The sequence below is a fragment of the Aphis gossypii genome, chromosome 2 (assembly GCF_020184175.1).
Source record: "Aphis gossypii isolate Hap1 chromosome 2, ASM2018417v2, whole genome shotgun sequence".
In the NCBI taxonomy this organism is placed as follows: domain Eukaryota; kingdom Metazoa; phylum Arthropoda; class Insecta; order Hemiptera; family Aphididae; genus Aphis; species Aphis gossypii.
In genome coordinates, this window is record NC_065531.1 from 65,376,543 (window position 1) to 65,395,277 (window position 18,735).

Genomic DNA, 18,735 nt, shown 5'->3' on the forward strand with positions numbered 1-18,735 from the left:
ATTAAAGAATAACCGAGATAAAAATTAGTAATAAAAAATAAAACAACGTTTTTTTTACTATTTTTTAAGATATTGTCACTAGGTGTGGATATTTAAACTAAACTTTTTATATATTATAATAAATATGCCACGTGGCTCATAGTAGGATATTTCAATATTAATTCTTTTAATTTTATGAAAACATAAAATAATTTTCACATCTATGATTATTTACCTGTATCTATTCAAACAATAATTATTAACAATCGCATTATTAAAATAAATAAATATTATTGTACGACATTATATTGTATAAAGGCATAGGTTTAGACTTTAATATACCTGCCTATTATAGATATTTTAATGACAGTAGTATGATAATTGTAAATAATATGTTTAATTTAAATATTTTATCGCTTAAACGTGTTAATGGACTATTTATACTAAAATAATAATTCGATTAATAAGTGTCCGGGGCCCAGGATAGTTATTCGAAAAGCAATACTACCTACTACCTCAGGTATGCGAGAATTGCGTAAATCGCAACAATTTCTCTTCGACAAAGCAAAATACACAACAACCATACTGAATATAATATTTTACGATCAACCGTAGGTAGGTATTTAATTTGTTTAATCAGGTTCACGCGGACATGATAGGTCATACGGACACTGTAAAAGACGAGTTAACCGTTTAAAAAAAAAAATATTTCATAGGTCACTGCAGTGTACAAAATATAATCTTATTTTCACCACAATTTATGTTTTCAGAATTATCTTGTATTTATGTGAATTTTGTTGTAGATTAATGGTTTAATGAGAAGTTTTAGAAAACAAAATTGAGTGTTTGGACGATGAACACAATATTATTATAGAAACCAATTTAGGCAATAAGTCAATAACCAATGACCTTTCGTGAAAATTAATGCAAATCGGTTGACCGCGATGTTGAAAATAGATACTAGATAGGTAAGTATTATAATACAATATCTTTCTTTCCTCTCGAGTCACGGACTCGCGCATTTTAATCACTAACGACGACCGTGAATCGTGATTATATAGTATCAGTGGCGGGAAAATACAGAATTAATGGCGTGAGTAAAAAATATGTACAACAACATTTATATATTCGTACGCTGATAACTGATAAGTGATGAGTGAAATTCGCATGATAGCGTACTCAATATTATTCACTACGTACCTATCTACTCTGTGAACTTCAAAGTTGCATTATTTATGTTATTATTATAATGAACGATTTCATAATAATTTTGTGCTTAGCTTATTATTGTCATTATTAATTAATATAGTAATATGTTGGTCTTTCGTACTTCGTCTGATGCCACTAAACAACGGCCTTGAGGCCACATCGTACCTGGTCATGGTGTACACTCGTAATCGGTTCACTTTCTCCTTTTCTCTTTCATAACTGCGCGCTCGTCGTGAGCGCGTCGCGTCCAATGCCACACCGTTCGTCATGAACAGCACATCAACAATATTTCGGCTACTATGGCCCAGGATATCGAAGAATTCGGCATCAGCGGTCGTCTGTTACCGGCGACCGTATGCTTCTTCAGCTACGGCAGTGCACAACAGCAACCAACAAAAACCCGATTGGAACCGTGCGGTGTCGGAAGCGGAAAAAATCGTTGGCTACCCAACGTCGTTTCTTAGCCTCAGATGGCTGCTGAGCGACGAGATTGCAAATGTTGCGTTACACCTACGCAAGTTGGTCGGTTCCAATCATCCACTGCTCAAAACCGCCAAGTAAGTGGATATAGTTAAAAGCAGAAATATTAAAATTAAATTAATTTTCACTTTACAGAGGCCTGTTGTATAATGGCAGGAATAACATGCAGGCTTGGGGTTTGATTGTGTTGTTAATTTCCAAAGCTGCTGGTCATTTAAATGTTGATGAAATGGAAGAAGACAAAGCAGCTGGTGTTTTACATAGTCAAAGGGCATTAGCCGAAGTTACTGAAATGATTCGTACCAGTCATTTAGTACACAACGGTTTGGTTAACATATACCCAGGTTTATATCCTGAACCTGTTATACTCAATGATATGGCTTTTGGAAATAAAATTGCTTTACTCAGTGGGGATTATTTACTTAGTAACTCATGTGCAGAACTTGCCTCACTCAGGAATCAAGATGTAAGTAATATTTATACATCCACTTCAGATTTAAACTTAATTACCTTAATGCTTGTATTTTTTTTTTTTTAAAGCTTGTTGAGTTAATCAGTAGTGCTTTACGAGATCTTTCTGAAGCCGAATTCGTTGGTAGAAGAGATTCTCAAAATAATCCTCTTCCTTCACCATTTGAACCACTTAATCGACAATTTAATTCAAAATTGCCTCTCAATCCTCTAGAACCATCAGATTCTTTAGGAAATATGCCATTAACACCTGCTCTTCAAGACTGGACTAAACGTAATGTTCTATCAGCCGGTAGTTTATTGGGTAAATCATGTCAAGGTACATTGGCTTTAGCTGGACATGGAATAGAGTTACAGAAACAAGGATTCTTATTTGGCAAACATCTTTCACTTGCTTGGCAGGTAAAGTATATACAATTAATTATTATATAAGTTTTTCAATAAATATCAAATTTTATAAAAATTTCTCTAAGTATTTCTATGTTATCAAAATTCCAACTCTACTCTATCCCCTCCCCCCCAAAAAAAAATATGTATGAAAAATATCTTTTTTCAATCTTTATTATTTTATATAAACATATAAACACAAAATAATATACATTTATAATAAATATAGTTTGCAAAAATATAATAATAATAAATTACTTATCAATGATAGTGTTATCTGATGGTACAATCAAACTTACAATGTATTTTTATATTTTATTGTGCAAATGTTGCCTTGTATTCTTTTTCCTTCATAATATTAACTCAAAGAGTTGTGTGTAAGCGCCAATCTGAGAGTCAACAAAATAATACATGATATGATTTTTATTATATAATGTGTAAAATATTATAATGATTATTTTTAATGATTTCATAATATTTCCAACAATCTGAAATTATTTTTGATCCTTGAACTACACATATATTTTCAATTTTTCTTTTATTTTAGGTGACCATGATTACACACTAATATCTATCAAGATTTGTATAATATAAATTTTAGTTGTATTCATTACTAAATTATCTAATGTATTATAACATAAATCTTGTTAACTAAAATTATCTCTCAATTTTTAATTAAATAAATAATGAGTTAGAAATAAGTTTGATTTTATTAATTAAATTTTAAATAATAATTATATATTTAATAACTAACCTAATGATCAGATACCTATCAAGACATTTTTACTACATTTTTAATTTTAAAAAATAGATAATATTATATTTATATTTGATATATTTATTATTTATTATAGTAAAATTGGTACTATGCTTTTACTGCAATTCACTTGTAATATTACAGTAGTTAAAAACTAAATTAGTATTTTATGATTTAGTACCTAATAATAATAACATACTATTATTCATTACAGTTATTATAAATTTCAAATTCTTTTACATTTTATTTTACTGCTAAGTTTGATCATCTACCTGTCATAAATTGAAAAATTACAATAAAATATAATAATATGTAACAATTGATGCTATTAACTATCATTATAATATCTTGTTAATTTGTATAGTAATAATAACATGTATATTATACTTTTAGGCATACCTAGATTTAGAGCCGTTTATGCCTGGTTCACCATACTCCTTGGGCATCTCTTTTAATTTAACTTCAGCGCCAGTTATGTTCCACCTTGAACACGACCCATCGTTATTTGAAGAAATCGACAAGGGTGTAAATTCTGTTCAAGATGTTGATTATGCAAAAGTATGTTTTAAATTTATTATTTTAATGCTAACGTATATTATAATTTTTTACTATATAAATATTTTAAACATTTTATATAAATTTGAAACTAGGAAATTTAATATTTATTTAGTGCAGTGGTTTTCAACCGGTGTGCTGCAAAAAATCTAATAATAATATTTACCAATATTATTATCGATATTCAGTGATATTATATATCATGGATAGGTATGCCGCAAAAATGTTGTAGGAGATGAAATGTGACACATTGTTAAAAATGTTAAAAATCACTGATTTAGTAGATCATTCTTAGTTTAAGAATAGTAAAAGAATAATTAATAGTTATGCATGTGTATGAGCATAATTTAACAGACTTTAAGGTCTATAACAATTTCATTTTTTTATTTTAACAACTTCACAAAATCCTTATACATTCATTTTTATTAAATTTAAAAAAATTGTATGTGTTAAATATATTATAAATTATTGTGATGAATGTTGTCTAACATATGTATGTTATGTTTTGTTTTAGATACATAGTATTGTGATGAAAGGACCTGGAATAGATTATACCAAACAATTGCAAAAAGAACATTCTCGGAAAGCCATGGAAGTGTTGGAAGTTTTTGAAGAGAGTGATGCGAGAACAGCACTATCGAACATAATTGTAGCGATGGGAGGCGAATGAAGTATTGTGTTTTATATTTATTGTTATTTTTTTTTCTATATATTTTAGAAAATTATTTAATGTTGAACATTGCTGTTGTTGTAACGTACAGGGTATTTATTCTGATTAATTTAGTCGAAAGTCTGGAGCTATGTAATATCATAGTATCAAGCTTCTTTGTATTTTTATTTAGCTTATAAATAAATTGTATTGAATTGTTGATTGTTATTTAGAAAAGCTTATTTTATTGTTATCTGTGAATGAAAATTGTGCAATCATTGTATAATATTTTGTAACATTAAAAATATATGATAATATATTTTATATATAATAATATACAATATAATTTTTAGTAAAGAATTTAAAGCAATAAATTATTATAAGAAAAACATGTATACCTACCATTAAATTGTTTTTATTCCTACAACTGTTAAAATATATACAACATATAAAATAATAAAAATGGATGACATGCTGGTTAATAAATAAATAAAATAATATTGAAATAAAAGTTCCTCATTTTATTTTTGGTAATTTATGAAACTAGTATTATGCCTATTGATATTATCTATTAATTAGTTTATTTGATTAGTACTTAATGCTACAGAGATATTTAAAATATTTAAATTAAATGTATTTTTATTTTATTTTAAGCTTCAAGTCCCAAAGAGTAATATTTTTTTATTTGCAACAAAATAACTAAAATTGTTATTGTTAGTTTAATTATCCAATTTTGTCAAGATTTGAACTTTAAATATCATGAAAAAATGTTTATTTAGCCTTTGTTATTACAATAAAAAATTGTGTACATTTTTTATAATCCAAAAATTAATTTTTAAATTATTGCAGTTAATTGAAATATTGAAATTAGTATTTTGAATATTAAATTATATACGTAAAATAATAATTTATGTAACAATGAAAATTACAATCTCAAAATACTAACTACGAAAAAAATAGATGAGTTCCTTCCAGAAACTATTCTCGAAGTTGAATGATTTTTTTATATATTGACATAGTATCCAGTTCTGGGGCAAAACAAAATATTATTTAATCCAAACTATTATGATAAAAAACAAGGTTTCAAATGTTGGTTAGGTACAATAAATGTAACCAGCGTTTAAAATTGAAATTTTATAATATTATTGTGTACTTATAACTGGTATTTGGTACGTCGTGTTCTCACTTCCAAATTTAATTGTTATCAGTGACTAATAATTGTATCATTAAACGTTGGATAAAAACATAAAACAAAATCACTGTGTTAAATGTTAATACACCGAATAATATATTTAATTAAACGAATTTTTTTTTTTTTTTTGTCAATTGTGTGGACGAGTGGACCACAGACGATGACCGATAATCGACAAGTAACAATAATAGTTTACAAGACTACAACCGTGAACCGAGTCATCACAGTTTCCATTTTAAAAAGCTATAGGTACTTCACATGAAATTATATTATAAATTTCTTATTATGTAATAATTATATACATCTACGACCGACTCGTGGTTCTTTTTTTCTGACCGTTCCGCGCTCAGCCCCTCTAGTAGTATTAGTGGTAAATTCGTTGATTTGTCATAAAATAATTATAAATCAGTCAATATTATTCAATAATAATTGTTATTTTTGTTTCCATATTTAATTTTGTTGATTTAATTGATATTTTTTTAATGATTGTTTTTTACGTATAAATGTATAATTCAAACTTTAATCATTGATAGCCAATAAACAACATAAACCACTTTATATTATAAGTATGCCGTATGACTTTATAATGATATTATACAACTTTGAACTTTAAGTTTTAACAAAATTGTATAAAAATTAAAATCAACTTAACTTGTCACGTTTAATGATAAATAAAGCAGTAATAAAATTACAATTATTGTACTTAAATAATATTATAGGTATATTTATATAATTATATGTATTAGAAACATAAATCATACTTAATATATTTTCCTTGTTAAGCTTTAAGGTACCTCAGCATGTAACTAGAACAACACTGCTCCTTTTTATTATTCCTCACTCTACCATCAACTACATGAAGAATAATAAACCAATTAAGCGGTTAACGTCTCGTGAAAATGCAGATCCCTATTATTTCTAGGGTCTTTTTTTTTTTTGAAATGTAATAGTTATAATTACTTGTATGTAACCAGTACGCAGTACCGACACAGGCAACGATATCGCCTCGACCGCATTAACAGCTATATGAATGTCAGCGCCTGTGGTTAAACTAAACCGTCGAAAATCAACGTTTCAGAGTCTGACGAGTGACGGTACACGACTCTGGCAGCTACACGATGCTGACAGGACGTCATGGTGAAATCTACGGACAGTGTAATATAATATTTTTATATCAGAACCGTGATACATGGCAGAGCCGTCCGCTGACTATTTTACGTCGAGCAAAAATTCTGCCGGATGAGTCGCTACTCAGACTTCCGGTTACATTAGCGGCTTAGCATCATATTATTTTCGTTTGCCCCGTGTGCATCGATCTCCGCTGCCCGTCGCCAAAGTCACAATTTGCATCGCACCCTAGCTAATCTTTCATTTTAAAAATTAAAAAATTTAGTTTTTTTTCTTATTTGTTTCTCTTAATCGTATTACTTAAGCGAAATAAAGGTGTATCAATTATATAGGTACGGTAAAAGCTAAAATAATAATAATATTATAATAGCATCTTACACATTTCGAGACCTCAATTATTATATTAGGTATATAATCAGTGCCATAACTAAAGGTTGGCGACATTGGCGCTTAGTGCAGTAATGTAAAAGGCGCATTTGAATTAAATAAAATTTTGTAACTTGGTTTTAAAATTCGATTATTTAAAAAATATGGCAGTATTTTTATTAACACGTAAAAATGTAATATTATTATATTTATTTAAAAATTATATAAATTAATATATCAAAAATAAGCGCCAAAATAAAATTCGACAAGGGCGCCACGGAGAGTAATTACGGCACTGGGTATATTATAATATATAATTATTATAACACACCTATGGGCTATGACGATAATATACAATAATACCGTATTCTGTATCAATTTATTTTATTTACCCATTATATTTACTGTATTTGCTGAAATCTACATAGGTACTTTAAAATACAACCTAAGTGTATGTTATCATTTTTTTGTCTAAAGGAACCTGTAATATTTAGAGCTTAAAAATATGCTTACATTTTACACACAGAATGATAATATACGTATAATATAATATTACGTTAGTTCGATAACTAATTCTAAATAATGACTGTTTATGTAAAGCACAATTGTGTTCGAATAGCAGTCGATTTCTTTCGACTTCCAGTACATTCAGCTGTGAACGTGAACCTGAAAATAATAAAAGTACCTATTATAAAATACAACTATAAGTTACGTGCTTTACCTTTACGACGTGTAATCCTCGGGAAACTGACAAGTTTCTATAGACCGGAAATTAAAATCATGATTCATGGCTAAAAACGATATATGTACATTACCTACTCGTTTGTCTGGAATTGCATTGCACCGCAACGGTACACACCTTAACACAGTGCACATATATAAACGTACTCGTAGTCACTTATAAGTTAAGTACCTATAACGTAACGAAAACTAGTTGTATAGATTCATAATTAAACGACATGCGTCGGACGACGGTGACAAATTTCACAACACTGATGAAAGGAAAAATGAAAATATGGCAGTTACCGTCCGGCGTCCACCACAATTAATATAAAGCTGATGGAGGCGGTCGAGTATAAAATCATAATATTAATTAATAACCATTATTTTATACCACATTTGAAACGACAGAATTTCTACCACAGTTGAATCGGTCGACTTTATACCGCGACTGCGTCGGCATGGTAACGGTAAATAAGAGATTCGCGATATTATTTTCCGTCGATCTGCAATACATTTATTTATAAAAAAATTTTAGCCGTTGATCCACGTCTAACCTTATCCATTCAGTATTCAATTTCAATCAAACGATATCGCTGCATCACCGTGAATGCAACGTTATTTAATAATATTTGTACACTTGTGACGACGAGATAGGTACTAGTGAAAATAATCTTGTGTATTTGCGAGATTCTCATCATTTTGAGTTCGATGAAACGCGTCGTCTCCGAGAATATTATTCGCCGGAGACCAATAATTATCAAGGTAAGACATCTAATAAAAATTAAGTCTAAAATAACTTATAACCACTGCAGTCACATTTTATTATTCACTGCACTACTGTTTATATCAGACGTACTCGACCCGCGGGCTGAGTGCCACACCCTGCCTGTGAAAGTATATATTATTTCGTCCGGTATATCTACATTAAACTTTCGTTTTTTTTTTAATATTTTTATTTTTAATTTTATAATATTAATTTTTTACTAGCAAAACATGTTATACTAATTTTCCATCTTCACTTTAAAATAAATACTTTGCCGATAATATTTTATAATGATATAAAACGTGTAAAGAGTACCTATCGTCATATATTGTGTCCGTACATCCTGTCTTTGTCTTACTAACTCATATCATACCAAAATATATGTTTTAAAAAGTATTCTGTAGATACAATACTACAATAGCCAATAAAGCACTAGAGTATAGGATTTTAAACTTTTGTAAAATCCCGCCGGTAAATATTTTAAGAAATTGTGGACCTCTTATTAATTTTTTTACGAAATATTTTATGTTATCATTATCAATGTAATAATAATTTATATTATACTACAAATCACATAACTAGGTAGTAGGTAGGTGCACAAAAAAATATATATTTATAAATATTCTTATTTCACTTAATTGTTCATAAAAATATAATATTCAATTTTTATTTACTTAATGTGTTGCATTTGAGACATAAGTTAGAATGAGTAGAACTCTGGATAATTTTTTCAAACATACAATCTAAAATTTCCTAACGATTTTTAATAAATTATGTTTTTAAACTACTATTTGTAGACATTTCTATAATAAGGCCGCCTTTTTCCAATAATGTCAGTCCGCCGCGGACCCCCGACAGGAGTTAGTTTAGGAACCACTGCGGCACTGCAATAGGGAATATGATGTAGGTATACAACATAATTTATTACTAGACTATTATAAAACATTATATTATTTAAAATAGTATTAGCTTTTATAAGTATGTTAATTAAATTATTAATATATGTACATAAACAAATACAGTATAGCCAATAACTAATAAGTTACTCGTTCATAAATTATGCAGTATATACTATTATATTATGTATGTACAGACTGTACAATACTACAATGTACATAAATATATAATATCATGAGTTTATATTATGAATACCTAACCATTATACAGTCTTGAGTCCTGACCTAAAGGGTCGAATAACACAGGAACTATAATGTGTTAAGTTGAAAGTTCATAAGTAATAATTACTTTAAATCTGAATAAATACCAACTAAAATGTAAGTACCTATTATATATTTGTCTATAGGGACAATGACCAATCTACGACTAAACAAGATACTCACAAAGGTGAAAGACTTAATAAGTATTGTGTGCCTTCAACTTAATATATCTGACTGTATAGCATAATGCATAAACATCAGATAGAATTGTCATGATACCGTAAAAATTGGGAAATTTACTTAGTAAAAAGTAAAAAATTAATAGACGCCTGCATATGTACACATATTGCAGTACCTAATATGTTTTATTCATAATTTTATACTTTATTAGTATTTATAGTTTATTTTTGAACTAGGTAATATCTAATTGTTTACCAATCGTTGAATTGTACCTATAATTTTTTTGCATTCATTGCGAATCTTTGTGACTGACAACTCAAAATTCAAATGGTCACATGTACTCAAGTAGATAAAATTCTTGTTATTTACGAAAGAGAACCTTACAGAATAGATAGTTATCATAACAAATTATCAAAGGTCAACTATAGGCACCTAGCTATAGTTATTAAGTAGTATATTATAGAATATTATAAGGTAAAATGGAGACATATTTCGGACTCCTGAACCTTTAGGCTAATGCATTTTGTATTTAATTAATTGATAACTTTAATTGTTGAAATAATTTGAATTACCTAATTAATAAACCACTGCATATAAAGAACGATCCTAAACAAAGATAGTAGTGAATCATGTACCTCCTCACTCTCTTTCACTAAGGGTATCTTAAAATGTATTTATATTACTATTAGTAATTTATTTTTCTGAGCAATAAGACATAATATTTTGAGCATTGCTATTGTTACGTGAATGACCTTTTGACGCATATAATTTTATTTAACTATTGTCATAAAGATAATTATTTAATTATTTAATTTAAATTACTAAAGCAAAACATGATATTCCAAGTTCGACTAAAATCGTGGTCATTCGCAGAAAATAAACAAATAATTTGAATTTTGAATTTTGAGTTATTTAAAATAAAAATCCTTTTGAATCTTAGATAATACGTAGGTATTTATATCATGAAAATTATGTGCTATTAATTGTTCACATCGCCGTACTAAAACTATTATTTACTACTGTTATAACTTATAATACGAGATACCAAAATAGTGACCAACCAAATATTGCATCTCAATGAACAAACTCCGATTTTTTTATTAGTTATCTATACAGTATACACATTACACTTATATAAAAAATAAAAACATCTATACCTACCTATAGTATAGTAATTTGATAGTATTACATTTATAAATTTAATATATTGTATTTAAATTTTAAATGATTTTATTTTTAATTTTTCTCTTTTTTTTAAAAAAATATCCTTACGGGCTTCAACTATTTTTATCATTATTATTTTTTTAAATTAGCTAGGTATTGTAATCTTTAACCCACAAGGTATAATCATGTATTACAGTAAATTTCACACTAGTACACAATAAAGTTATTATATTATTATTATTATTATTTATCTATGTTTATAAACAATTGATAACGTAACTAAGTAACCTACGTTGTTTATTGTACACTACTCCATTTTATTTATTTAATAAACTTACGGAATTTGAAAAACGTAAATAAAACTTTAAGTTTAACACTTTCAAAGGGATAAAATCATTTGTTTATGATATTGACTTTTCTGCAGTTAATCTTTCGAAATCAGGTATAGTATGAATATTTCATACGCTACTTACCACTTATTTATTATATTTTAAGTACTATAAAATATAAAACTATATTTTTGTAATCAACGCCCAACGGTTTAAAAAAAACGGCACACCCGCATTTATAGTTGTCTGTCTTATAAATACGTAAACCACCAGCACAACATGTCAAATTTACATTCAGTAGTTCATGTTGAGTTTCATTAAATTTAATATTATACTGAATTGAATTGACCTATTATAGTATTATCAAACTTAAAAAGGTTAAGTTGTTTCAATATTTTTTCCGATGATTTAATTTTGAAGCGAATAACAACCTTAAAGTCTGATAATTGATCATTACCTATTATTTACTAATATGAAAAATAACAAAACTAAACATGAATTGTTGGACGTATTGAGTATTCGGTATGTTAGTAATATACTAATAGTATATAATAATATGTTTCACGCATTTTAACGCTCTAACACTCTTGAAGAGCCCTTAAGTTTATTGTCATTATAATTCGTACATATTGTATTATTTATCTGATATCTATACATTTTGCATTATGTTCACTACCTACGCAACCAATCTGTACATAAACCACATCAAATACAATTTGAATTATGAGTACTTAGCTATAACCTATACGGCAATAGGTGTACTGTAACTGTATACATTATACAACATATAATACCTATGATGTGATATTATGTCTCAATTAGGTATGTACTATGTCTAATTCAACTTGTCATATTATATTACATGTAACAATGATATTTAAGTGTTTAAACTTGTAACTTTGTATTCTCTAAAAGAAAATTAGGATAAGATTAGAAGACCACTTCAAATTGTCATATTATATTATTACATATTATATTTTCGTAAGAAACTGAATGAATTGAAATTTGAAAACACTTACAAGTTACTTTTGTCTTTTTATAGACATTTTAATAATTTTATTAAAAACTTTGAGATAGATGAACATATTGAAAAATGACGTAAATGCGAGTTATATAGAAAATTTCTCTCTATTAAAAAAAAAAAAAAAAATCAAAAAGTCGGTTTTACAGAACAGAATCATTAATCCCATACGTCGTAGTGTATTTTAATAACGATAAATAATAACTATTAACTGATGACAATATTATTATTATCGATATAAAATATACTGTAATTATTATTATTATTATTTTAGATATAATATCAATAATATCAATGAACTCAGTATTTATGTTTTGGCTAGCTTTTTTAGATTATTAATTATTATTATTCCACCTTCATCGTGTGCAAAGCGTAATGGTAATAAAATGCCGGGATCAACGACACCGCGGCGTTAATTTTCATCCTAGTCGACTGTTTTCTTTTCCGTTTCGTCAGAACGGGTGCGGCTGCGGATCACGGTCTGGGGACCGAAACTTACAGAGAGGGATATGTGGGTCGGGGATGGGTGGTAGAAGTCGTAGGCGATTCATGTTTTTCTTTTTACGCACGCGCATATTATAGTTCAAATAATTATAATTATTATTATCAATACGCGCCAGCGCAGCACCGTCGGCGCTACACTACCGCTTTACTCGGCGGTACGGGACGATACGATCACACCACACACGTGCCTCTTATATAGTACTATACGGCGGTCGGTGATGCTGCCGCCGCCACTATATTATTATTATTATTTTCATCATCGCTATACAACAGTCCAAACGTTGTGCATTTTAAATCGTTAGTTTTACACGCACGCCTTTAACGTGCGTGCGCGTGTTGCTATCGCCGTGTTACTATTATATTATGATACTTGACATTTAAAAAATATAAAAGACACCATAATTTCGCGATTACAGCGATGTCCGCTCGCCGAACAAAAAATAATAATTTAGTCGATAATATTAGGCTTCACAAGTACTTTTTTTTTATACGCTGCAGTGAACGATGAGTGCGCGGGACGACTACGATATCGTAAAATAATATTATGCATTTTTGGTAACATTATCATTTATTACCTACTAATGAATTATATTGACATTATGATTAATGTTGTAAAATCGTGTTTTGTTGATTTTATCGTAATCGCCGCTCGCCATATCGCCCGCATCGCGTTTATCGTTTTGACTCCGCCCGCGCAGAGCAAAGTCCTATACGCTGATCTCACTTTTCGATTGTCGTCGTCATTATGCGTGTCCTATAGTTATCGGTAATAAACTAAATGCACATTTCAACTACCTATTTCTGTCGTCGACTACTGCCACTGCCACCGCGCGAGCAGACTACGAAAATAAACGAGTCCGAGAGTCGACTGCTCCCGGGCACACGTCGGCTCATCGTCGTCGTAGGCACTAATAATAAACGTAGGTCGGACTCAAACGCGGACGGGCGAGTTTTTATTACTTTTCATTGCCGCTGCTTCTGCTAATAATATTATTATAAATTAATAATTATGTTTTTCATTCTGTATGTTGTGCGTAGGTAGTACAGTTTTATACCGAGTGTTTTTTTTTTTTGGTTCTTTTCCATTATCGTCTCCGTTTCCGCTCGACGCTATCGGTCTAACTGCAATACGTGATTTAATTGTACAACATACGCCGTACATTACGAAATCGAACTGATAATATACCTATCTATGTTATAGTTACGACTATACGTCCATAATCCGATTTTATTTTCGATTTGTTTTGGTATTGTCTTACATAATAGTGTTATATTTAATCGTAATTAATAATTATTAGCTGATAACACGCGTGGTCGTGAAATGGAATGCCGTCGGACCGTCATTACCAGCGGAGTGTTGCACTCGCCTCCGTCCGCGTCAGCTGCGCCACTGACGATGGCTGCGAACATACGAGCCCGAGGACTCCGGAATAGTCGGTTGTACGATTGCGATGACGAAGTTATTGATGAGTACAACAACAACAACAACAACAACAACAGCAACGTGGTCGCTACCACGATAAACAATACGACGCAGCTCGTCGATGAGTTGGAACAGTTACGGACTGACAACTTTCAGCTCAGGTTGCGAGTCTACAATGCCGAACGCAGGGTGGACAAGCTTTCGGCGGCAGCACTCCGCCGAGACCGGGAGAAACGTTGCAACAGTACCAATACAGACAGCGATGATACCGATAATAGTAGTGATCACAAAACCGCGGCGGCCAAGAAAACCGCTGAAGCGGCCGTACGCACTATTCACGACTTGTTAACGGTCAACCGGAGATTGCTAGCACTATTGGCAGCCACAGTGTCAGCCAAAGCAGTGTCCGTGTCTGCTGACGACAAACGACGCTGGAGGCGACTGCGAAAGCACATCGAGAAATACACCACAGACGACCTGGTAAAAATATGATTAATATATTAATAATAACATTATTATATGTACGATGTACCATTGTACCATATTACTATATTTTTATTATTATATTTTATTTTTGAACATTTTTCTGTTCATATATACAGAAAGAAGAGAAGAGTAATGAGCTCGACGATGACGATGACGACGAATTTCATGACGAGTCTGCGTCGGATTCCGAGACGTCATGCAAAGCGCAAGTAGTGTCATATGTCGATCGTTCGGCGACGAAAAAGAACACTCTGCGTTCGCCTCCGCCTCCGACGATTCCATCGTCGTCCGCACCGCTCGAGACCACTGGCGAAGATGACGAAGGTGCCGGTTCCGAGGTGTCCCGTTTGCGGGGACGATGCAGACGACTGGAGCGATCACTACAGCAACTAGTCAACACGGAACTGTGGGCCCGAAACAGGCAGATTGGTAAGCTCGAGCAGCAAAGGTATGTGACCCAAGTGGCCGACGCGGCTGTACAGAGAGACAGGAAACCGGCCGAGACGGTGGCAGCAGATACTGCAGCTCCGCCGCAACATTATCTGCAGCAGTTCCGTTCGGAAGTCGCTTCAACTAATACGCCCCTGCCGGTGACCAAAGGAATCCTAGTAAAACGGTTGCCCGCAGAGACGCCCACCGCAACAGCGTCTACAACCGCCACGGAATCACTGCAGAACCATCGAAAATCACCGCCTACAACTGTGACTTCCATCACGACACCGCCACCGGTGTTGCCGGACTATTCAGAAGTTAACTTTTTCTTCAGCTGCGACGAGGAAGAAGAGGACGAAGACTCCGCGGAGATGAACACTTCGTCGCCGGAAGAGGACACCGCGGATTCGAACGACTGCGGGGGCGGCGACGAAGAGCCGGTACGGTTAGCTGCAATCGGCGCTCCGGTGTCGTCGACGAGTGCGCGGAAACGACACTGTCGACCGCATCACCGGCAACCGCAACAGTCAAACTGCAAGAACGTCGGCGATACGGCCACTGTTGTTCTTGTCACTACGACGACGTCGTCCTCTTCAACAGAGTCTGCGTCAACCGAGGACGAAGCGGACGATTTGAACGGCGACGGCGTTATTCCCATCGCACGAAGTCGGACCGTGAGTGGCGGCAGCGGTTTGCACCGAAGGCGACGGTGCAGACTCCCACGCCGATGTTCGACTTGCGGCCGTTGCAGTGGCGTCGCGGACGCGGTGGTGCAGGCTACAGATCACTCGAAACCTCCGCCCTTGACCGACGCGCAAGTGCAGTGCGGTGACGGAAGTGTGGCTGTAGATCCCAACTGCAGCAGCAGTGATGGCGTTGGCGAACAGCAGTTGCAATTGTTGCGCCGCGAACTGGACGCTCGGCGGCGAGAAAACGGTCGACTGTACGACATATTGCTGAGACTGCAACGCGGCACGCGATCGGGCGACCGGGGAAAAGGCGACGGTGGTCCTAGAATTCCGTCTCCCGACTTGTCGGACTCCGATCTGAGCGGTTCGCCCGACCAGCGGGCCGCCGGAGCGGTCCACGGTCGCATCGCCGACCTGTTGCCGCCGCTCCTGTCCATGCGGTCGATTTCGGACGACGATGGCGACGATGACGACGGCGGCGCAGAAGGCCATCGGCGCGACCAGCCGGACGGCGCGGAACAACAGCAACAACAACAGCTGATGTTGCTCACCCGTCTCCGGGAACGCATAGTGGCGTACGAACGCCGAGAACTCAACGGCGGCGACGATCGCGCTGCCGCAGGAATGGCGCAGCCTCGGCCGGAGGACACGTCGAACGACGCCGTCCGTCGGATGGACCGCGCCGATTTGTTAAACGTCGCGCTCCCGCGGGTCGTAGAACGGCTCCGTCAGGCGCTTGTGCCGCTGTTGCAACATCGGTCGGAAAACGCCGTCGCTGCAGCCAGTGGTAAATCGACGAACGTCGGCGGCGGCGGCGGCGATTCAGCCATCGACGGCGCACCACCGTCACCGCCGACCGAAGAACGATGACAAAGATTTTGTGTTGTATAATACCTACCACCCTTCGGGAAACACTAGGTATACCTACTTGAGCATTATATTATTATTGTACCGTCAATAGAATCGGGTCATAAATATGGGTTTGGTTTCACTGAGTGGTTATATGTATAGTATTCTTGTTGTTGACGTTTGTTTTTTTATTTTATTACGACATTTTTTTAATTTTTATATACGCCAAAAAACTATATACACAATTTTTTATTATTTAAATTATTACATCTTACGATGTATGTTGCAATCTAGGCGCCTTACCTAGAATAATATATTAATTTTCCAAAAGACTTATATTCGTGTGCCAAAAAAAAATAAAATTAATATGCATTTTTGTACTATACTAATACTATATATGTATGTATACTAATGTCTAATATGATTACTATTCGCTATATGTGAAAATGTTATGTGATTTTTTTTTATATACCTAATATTATTAAGCAAAATAAATTTTATTGTATTAATTATTTATAAAATATACGCATAAATATACTTTTACAATTGTTATAAGTACGTCGTATTACTTATTATATATTAAATAGTATAAATACTATACTATAAAGTATTTTGTAATTTTAATTGTTGTCAGTTATATTTGTATTTATTCATATAATAATAATACAATATAAGTTAACCGACATTGAACATTTTTCCGAGAACCATATAATACCTACATCGCTAGTGTCGTAATTTTGTTATGTTTGTAGGGAGGGGGGGGGGTGAAATGTTTTCAAATATTTCCTATAACTCCTCCTCCCAAAAAAAAAATTGTATTTATCATAAGCATCTCCTTCTTTCAGTGTAATACATTTATGTACGCATATGATACAGAAACAAATAATTACAAAATATTTAATAATATACAATAATATCTGTAAATAAATTTAGTTAATCAATCTTTTCAAATGTCAAAAGGGGATACGACACTCAAATCCCCCCTGTATTTACGCCACTGTACAATGTACATCGTACCATTGATTATAAATACAATTATAAATACAATTTATAATCAATGATCGTACTAATACATTATATATTTTTCGTCGTACGCAACTTTATAGACTACAGTGCTAATCATTGGAAATAGAAAGGCATCGATGTAAATTTATATATACCATTATGTCATTATCCTGTTTTGTAGGTATATATATTATATATGTGTTTTTATATACATAAACATCGAAATGAGTGAAAAAGTATCGTTTTAGAAACAAATGCTCACTGGCCACTGCGTCATATTCTAGCGCCTATATAGAAATAGAATTCAAAGTTAGAGCTTTATAAAATTACCTATGAGAAGTTTTTTTAAAAAATTCATTCTAAATAAATATTTTTTATTATAATATGTAGAACTAATATTTTAGATACATACACATATTAGTATACTACATATATATATTTATATATATGTACTGTACCTACCTATATATATGGATAAATGGTTAAACTTAAAATTATAACACCAAATCCATCATTGATTGTTCACTAAATATGCAATAAAAACATATTAATGCGCTAACATATAAAATAATCAAAAATATGCAAAATAAAATTTCATATTTAGTCTATGGTAATATCTTGAATCAAATTTGCATCTCGATTGTTTTAAATTCAGAATGAAATTCATTGATATGTAAACACTTTAATTCACAGTCTAACTTATAATTAGTTAATTAATTTATTCATGCTGCAAGCCTGAAAATGACATAAGAGTAAGGACTATAATAATTTTATTATTTTTTTTAAAATAATTTAATAAATGTAAATTCATTACATTTGTAACATCAGTATTCAGTA

The 18,735-nt window shown here is 32.3% G+C and overlaps 2 protein-coding genes across 5 annotated transcripts; both read left to right on the forward strand.

Moving 5' to 3' along the window:
* Nucleotides 1-1,151: 1,151 nt before the first annotated feature.
* On the forward strand, nucleotides 1,152-4,878 carry LOC114124029 (all trans-polyprenyl-diphosphate synthase PDSS2-like). The gene is made up of 5 exons (XM_027987190.2): nucleotides 1,152-1,745; nucleotides 1,804-2,134; nucleotides 2,209-2,541; nucleotides 3,677-3,841; nucleotides 4,353-4,878. Exons 1-5 carry the CDS (start codon nucleotides 1,456-1,458, stop codon nucleotides 4,506-4,508), a joined length of 1,275 nt encoding a protein of 424 aa, XP_027842991.2. The 5' UTR covers nucleotides 1,152-1,455; the 3' UTR covers nucleotides 4,509-4,878.
* Nucleotides 4,879-8,387: 3,509 nt separating this feature from the next.
* LOC114124027 (general transcriptional corepressor trfA-like) lies at nucleotides 8,388-17,448 on the forward strand. Of its 4 annotated transcripts, none has more exons than XM_027987187.2 (3): nucleotides 8,388-8,658; nucleotides 14,313-14,917; nucleotides 15,040-17,448. In XM_027987187.2, exons 2-3 carry the CDS (start codon nucleotides 14,336-14,338, stop codon nucleotides 16,912-16,914), a joined length of 2,457 nt encoding a protein of 818 aa, XP_027842988.2. In that variant the 5' UTR covers nucleotides 8,388-8,658; nucleotides 14,313-14,335; the 3' UTR covers nucleotides 16,915-17,448. The 4 variants fall into 4 exon arrangements, with proteins under 4 accessions (XP_027842988.2, XP_050056423.1, XP_027842989.2 ...); XM_050200466.1 differs by lacking the exon at nucleotides 8,388-8,658 and adding an exon at nucleotides 11,490-11,602; XM_027987188.2 differs by lacking the exon at nucleotides 8,388-8,658 and adding an exon at nucleotides 13,212-13,569.
* Nucleotides 17,449-18,735: the final 1,287 nt, after the last annotated feature.